At 39.2% G+C, this 6,805-nt stretch overlaps 1 protein-coding gene across 1 annotated transcript in view; it reads right to left on the reverse strand.

Moving 5' to 3' along the window:
- Positions 1–6,805, reverse strand: part of SLC1A2 (solute carrier family 1 (glial high affinity glutamate transporter), member 2) — a 153,653-nt gene continuing 146,848 nt past the window's right edge. Inside the window, exons 12-13 of the mRNA XM_008571827.1 lie at positions 4,264–4,495; positions 1–883 (exon numbers count right to left, since the gene is read on the reverse strand). Of these exons, the coding sequence (XP_008570049.1) occupies positions 812–883; positions 4,264–4,495 (304 nt within the window). The 3' untranslated portion in view covers positions 1–811. The remainder of the gene's footprint in view (positions 884–4,263; positions 4,496–6,805) is intronic.

Below are 6,805 nucleotides of genomic sequence, written 5' to 3' on the forward strand. Positions count from 1 at the left end.
TTTGAATATTTATATCTGGTTAAAATTTATGTTGACTGTTCTCCCTTACTTTTGTCAATATATACAGTAGTTATATGTAAAATACTTCCTAATCCATTATCAAATTTAGAGGCAATTATGGGACATACTTTGATGTTTCAATCATTATTCACAGAGACTACACAGGGGAGGGCAGAGACACAATGGGTTCAATAATCAGCTGCTTTTAAGAGTATGGCTCCCACTAATCTCCTCTTTGAAACATTTAACTTAAAGAGTACACAGAAGATAAATTGTCAGAGTTCTCTAAGACAGGTACTTGCTTTTAATCGATGCATGTGCAAACTCTGTAAGACCTTTAAGGGGAATTACTTCTAGAGGTTTCTAACAGAATCTCTTGTTCATCACACAGCAAGACATGAAGAACACTTGAAGGAATAACACACGGTGTGTCTGCTCATTATCCCAAGTCCCTGGAGAATACCATGCTTTAGTCATGTCCCCTGGGAAAAGAGCATCCACATTTCTGCGTCTTGAGAGAAAAGGGAAGCTGGCAAGAAGGTGTCTTCAATTCAAACCGATTCGTCCAGCAGCATCCATTCAAACAATGCAAGTGAGAAAATTAGATGGTTATGAAGCGTTATTTGGCAAAGACACAGCACTGTGCCTGTCATCACTGACTCACGACAGCTCCTCTAAGCCTCAGCTAACAGATTAAGTAAACATAGAAATATACGCATTTTTTTCCTTTTTAAAGAAAGCTTGTTTATATCATCTTTTACCATAAGATATGCTGGGGACTTTATTCAAGAATTTGCTGAGAGTCATGTCCTTATTTTTCATGTTTCCAAGGCTCTTCCTCAACACTGCAGTCGGCGGACTTTCCGTTGGCTGCCAGAGTTACCTGAAAATAATTATCATCAACATCCAGCTTACAGGCCACAAACCAGAAAAAAACAAACCCCGTGGGTTATGTGGAGAAGCACCAGATCCAGGGTTACATCACACAACTGAAATATTAATTTCCCTGAAAATAATTATCATCAACATCCAGCTTACAGGCCACAAACCAGAAAAAAACAAACCCCATGGGTTATGTGGAGAAGCACCAGATCCAGGGTTACATCACACAACTGAAATATTAATTTCAAGCGCAGTTCCTTCCAAATTGACTTTGAACCTGTCCTGGTTTTCAACAGTTATTTGTGAATTCAAAAATCCATATTTGCCTTGAGGGTACTGAGGGACTACAGATGCTTTGTAATTTGGGGGGATAACTTCTACTATGCTTTTAGGGTAGTGGGTGCCTAACTACCCACAGATCCATCACACAATAACATAATCCTTAAAATATAGTGCCATGTGCTACTCCATACAACCACAGAGAAAAAATAACCAGAACTAGGCAGCTAGTTTTACACATGCATGTGAAAAGTTCAGTTGCAATGAGACCAGGTGGATTTCATGCATGTTCAAATTTAAAATCAGAAATTATGATGGTTTGGCTCTACCAAATAAACTATGCTAGCTTTAAAAATTAAAAAGAAAAGACAGAGGGATTAAAAGCCTGAGATAAGTGACAAGGTATAAAGGTATATCAATATTATTTCAATGCAGATATTTAATAGTCAAATATAATTACCAGACCATTTATGTTATGTTTCCCTGGCTCAAAGTGAACTGAACCTTTATGCAGAATGGGAGGTTCTTCCCTCCACTTCTAAGTCATTTTCCTAGCTTACCTTCTGTTTGTCTGTCCTCAACGCCATGTGCAAACTTAAACCCACGACTGATATTCCACATAATGGAGAGACTGGATTTATGGAAGCATTAGGGTATGGAGACATGACAAATGCAGCAATGTTTGAAAGAAATCTGAACTTCTTCTTACCCAAGTGGAAGTGAAATGCATGCATAATGAGCACACAATATGCTACAAACAGAGAACCGCATGCTCTTCACGAACCAAGCAAATGTATATTAAAACTGTTCATTTCTCCAATGCCTGTTAGCACCCCATTTTTTAGAAAGACCATGCAATTAGCAATGACTGCTCCACATGCAGTTAATTAAAATCAAAAAATTATTAGTTAATTAAAATTAAAAAGCTATTGCAGTACTATTACCAGGCAAGAGTTTGAAAACAGAGAGACCAACATGACTGAACAATGCTTAAAGTTAAAGTTTTGACCAGAGCTGTAGCAAATTTGTTTCCCCTTCAGTGAACTGTCAAGAAAGACTGCCAAGGACAGACTGTCTTCCTGGAGAAAGCTTCCTGTTCACTGTGACCTTGATGCACCTGTTTGGCTCTCAGTGATCAATGAGATCAATAGCCACACAAAATTATCAATCACAATGTGGTATCTTTGGAAGATTCAGACAGCACTTGGGACAGGTGTTTTTTTGCTTTTTGTTCGCAAATACAAGGGTCTATGTTTCAAAAGTAGCTGGGACAGAAGTGTTTTGGCATTTCCTTTCCTAGCTGGACTAAAGAAAGCTGGGGCGCCAGTCCCAACCCATTTCACCCCTCTCTGCTCCAACCACCTGGATAATGGAAAGGCCAGAAGGGGGGGCATTGGCAGTAAATATTAACACCTCCCTTCTGAGTTTTAAAAGAATGAGAAATGAAGACTGAGAACTGGCCAGAAGGAAGTTCAAATGCGACTAGATATTCTGAGAAGGGGTGTAAATTCATCTCCACAGTTCTGGTTGCCTCCTTTCTACATTAGTGTCAACACAGTTAACTGAGCTAACATGAGAAAAGTCAACTTTCCTCACTTAGCAAACAGTGAGGCCCAACTAGCCTTCCCTGAGCTAAACTCAATTATGTCATTAAAAATGCAAATAGCTAAAATAGCTATTAAATCAATAGGGCCATTTTCATCATCTTCATGACCTGCTTAGTTTGATCACTGAAGATCTAAATGCTAATTAAGCAACCAATGTGTCTACAGGTGGTTGGTTGAGTAGTCTGTTATACAGAGAGACCGAGGAACTATCTCTACGGAACTGTCCAGCAAAAAGGTCTGAAATGTAGTATGAAATCAAGATGTTAAAGGATACATTCAACAAATATTTATTAAGAACCTACTATATGACAGACATGTACCTGATGTAGAGGGGACAAGAAAAAAACTGTGGCTGTTCCACTAGAATTCTGGACCGATGTTGCAGTCTAGTAAAGAGAATTGTTTCTGTGTCACCCCTAGTTGCCTGGCAGAAGCCATGGTGTGTATTTAGAATGAGCTAAAAGTAACATGGGAATAAATTAATGATTAAATGTAACCTTATAAACAGGAGTCAAAAGGGTACCAGAGATCTGTGTTGGGTTCAGATTGTCCTCAGCTACCATGTGGAATCATTTTAGCAAACCATCCCCAGAGTTGACTGCTCACCTGCCAGGGTTTCTCCAAGTTTGCCTCACTCTGGTCATGACACTCTTTGACAATGCCAAGTTAATTACAATGAAGGATAGACAGAGCCCATTGAGATTGAAGACTTAGCACCCAACAGTTTGGAAGAAAGCCCAGAACATCCACGCTGCAGGAAAGATGGCACCGCCAAGCAGTGTTTGAGATGGAGTGTTTTTAAAAAGACATCTCTGGATAACTGTTCTGAAGGACAGTTATTCTTTACTTGAAATTGCTTCCCTATTGTTGGAAAGATGGCACCGCCAAGCAGTGTTTGAGATGGAGTGTTTTTAAAAAGACATCTCTGGATAAATGTTCTGAAGGACAGTTATTCTTTACTTGAAATTGCTTCCCTATTGTTGGATCACAGTGATTTCCAGATCAAAACTCACCCTTTCCACAAAAATAATGAAGAGAAAGATAGCTGTGCAAAGTTACGTGGGCACAGTTTTGCCCAGCACATGATATGCAGCCAGGAGGAATACTCATGCTATATAAATCAAATGAGGTTGGGTATTTCTCTTGGTATTTCATTTGAGGAATAGAATAACTAGCAACCACAAATTCTTGGGCAACATATTCAAGAAAACTGATCAAATTAGTGGAGTGGGATGGAAGGAGACATCAGAACGGTTGTTTCATATCACGTAGACTAAACAAACAACTGATAGGCTCTTTCCCTGTCAGACCTGTTAGTTTGCCACCATGTTAGACACAGAGTTAAATGATCTGGGACTCACAGAAGCTTAGGTTACATGATTCTTTAGAAAAATAGATGTGACGATAATACATGCAGGGCTCTGTGTTTGTTTTTTAAGAAATCGAGCATGCACTACTATATACAGGTCTCGATATCCATGAATGGGAAAGGTACCTTGCACTCATCTACTATGACAGAGTTGTGTGCAGCATAGACACATTGATTAGAGTTGCTTTCCCTATGGTTCTTCATGTCATCATAAATGGATTGAGTCTTGGTCATTTCAATATCTTCATGCACTCGGTGCTGGGAGTCGATGGTATCCAGCTCAGACTTGGAGAGGTGATAGACAATCCCAGCCCCAAAAGAATCACCCACGACATTGACTGAAGTTCTCATCCTGTCCCTGGGGACACAGAACAGAGAAAGTGTAGTGAGGAAGCAGTATGAGGTGGTGGCTGAGAGGTCAAGGTCTAGCACCAGAGATAAGAGTCCTGAGGTTGAGTTCTGGCTCTATTTTTTCCCTCTGTTGATCTGGGGAAAGTTACTTATCCTTGATGAGACTTGATTCCTTTGTTTGTCAACTGGTGATAACAATCATACTTCTCTCACAGGCTTCTGTGAAAATTAAATGAGATAATGTACATATAGCACTTAGCAAAATGTCTGATGAGTGGTAAGCACGCAATGAACAATAGCAAAGGACAAGTAGTTGAAGAAGAAAAGAAAGAATTAGGGAGAAATAATGTGTTCAAATCTCAGGATCAGTACCCAGGCTCCAGACACACTTAGCATGTCTGATGAGTGGTAAGCACGCAATGAACAATAGCAAAGGACAAGTAGTTGAAGAAGAAATGAAAGAATTAGGGAGAAATAATGTGTTCAAATCTCAGGATCAGTACCCAGGCTCCAGACACACTTAGCTGTGTCCAGTAATTTCCCCTGATTTAAATTGGTCTTTGAAGACTTCAAATTACTTCTACTTATTTATTACCTCTACTGGAAAGACTAACCACCTGTGAACTCTCCCATAATAGAAAATTCACCTTTTTGCAAGGATGTAAATGAACTCTGCCTTTCCCCTGCACTCCAGTGCCCCTCTGCCTCTCTTCTCTCTCCTCCACCCCAAGGCAGCTGTTGGGTAAAAAACCAGCCATAATTTTTTCATTGACCAATATGTGTTGTGACTATGTGTCCTGGAAAAAAACAAAATACTTTATCTTGCTCTGTCTATTAACTTAAAACAAAACTGAATCTTCCACAGTGTTTCTGGAACCAGGAAGTATTAAGAAAATCCTTCCTGAAATCTTGTGTTGCAAGTTCTGACTACAAAAAAACATGATGGTTTGATAACCGTCCTTCTCTCTTAGAAGATCAGTGCCAGGAAAGTTAATTAAGTTAAGAGCAAGTTGTGTCCTCTCATCCATAAGTTCAAGCCAAATCGGTGTGAAGAATCCTTTTGGTCACGTTTACTGGATATTCAAAGCCCTAAATAGAAGGATGCTGTAAAACAGCCACAAAAAAAGTAAACAAATAATAGAAAGAGTTTAGGTAAAGATGCTGCTGAGATATTCTTAGTCCAGGATACTCTCACATTCAATTCCAATAATATAAGAGCACTATGATTAGTTCCAGGAAACCTCCATTTATTCTTGGAACAAAGGCCTAAAATAAATTCTAGCTGCTGTGATCAAATCTATTTCTCATTGAGAATAATAATAATGAAGCTGCACTAGGAGAGGTCTGGCCTGGATCCCTTGCAAGGCCAGCTGTCTGCAAGCTGTAAGCCTTGTCCTTCCAACTTCAACCAGAGAGATGCTGCCTATGGGGGGAAAACAATCAGAGCTGGACTTTAACTCTCAGGGCATCTCTCCATCTGAGAATGCTCTTGCCCCTCTTCCACTCTGGAGAATCTGCCTCAGGGTGGTAGAGTCTGTACATGAATGAAGACTGGGTCTTAGGCCATGGGCACAATCATGCACTTGAAGTACAAGGGCATGAGAAGGCATATGTGCATGATAGGAGCTTAGAAAAAGCATGGACTCTAGAGGCACCCTGAATTGGATTCAAATGACAAATTTTCCCTTATCTATTGGACAACTCTGATCATACGTAACACATGTGAGCCTTAGTTGCCTCATCTACAAAATGGAAATAATAAAAATATCCAATACATAAGAGTAGTTGCAAAGATCAAATAACACTACAAAGTGCTTAGCACAGCTCCAGACATTTATTAAGAACTCAAAAAAAGGTTATTTAACATATAATGTGTACTTTTAATATCACTATAAGTTTTACCAAATCAATTCAAATATATTTTTGACAGCTCCTATGTGGAATTTCCACACATGCCAGGGTAAGCTGCTATCTCCTCCTGAAAACTCTTATGCTATTTATCAGGCAATTTCTATGGCAACACTCTGAACTAACTAGGTGGCCAGACATTTATTAAGAACTCAAAAAAAGGTTATTTAACATATAATGTGTACTTTTAATATCACTATAAGTTTTACCAAATCAATTCAAATATATTTTTGACAGCTCCTATGTGGAATTTCCACACATGCCTGGGTAAGCTGCTATCTCCTCCTGAAAACTCTTATGCTATTTATCAGGCAATTTCTATGGCAACACTCTGAACTAACTAGGTGAGTTATTTGTTGGTCTTACCGTTGTGGTCTACTTTGGAGCTATTCAACTATACTATTCATCC

Source organism: Galeopterus variegatus, unplaced genomic scaffold (genome assembly GCF_000696425.1).
Source record: "Galeopterus variegatus unplaced genomic scaffold, G_variegatus-3.0.2 Scaffold725, whole genome shotgun sequence".
In the NCBI taxonomy this organism is placed as follows: Eukaryota; Metazoa; Chordata; class Mammalia; order Dermoptera; family Cynocephalidae; genus Galeopterus; species Galeopterus variegatus.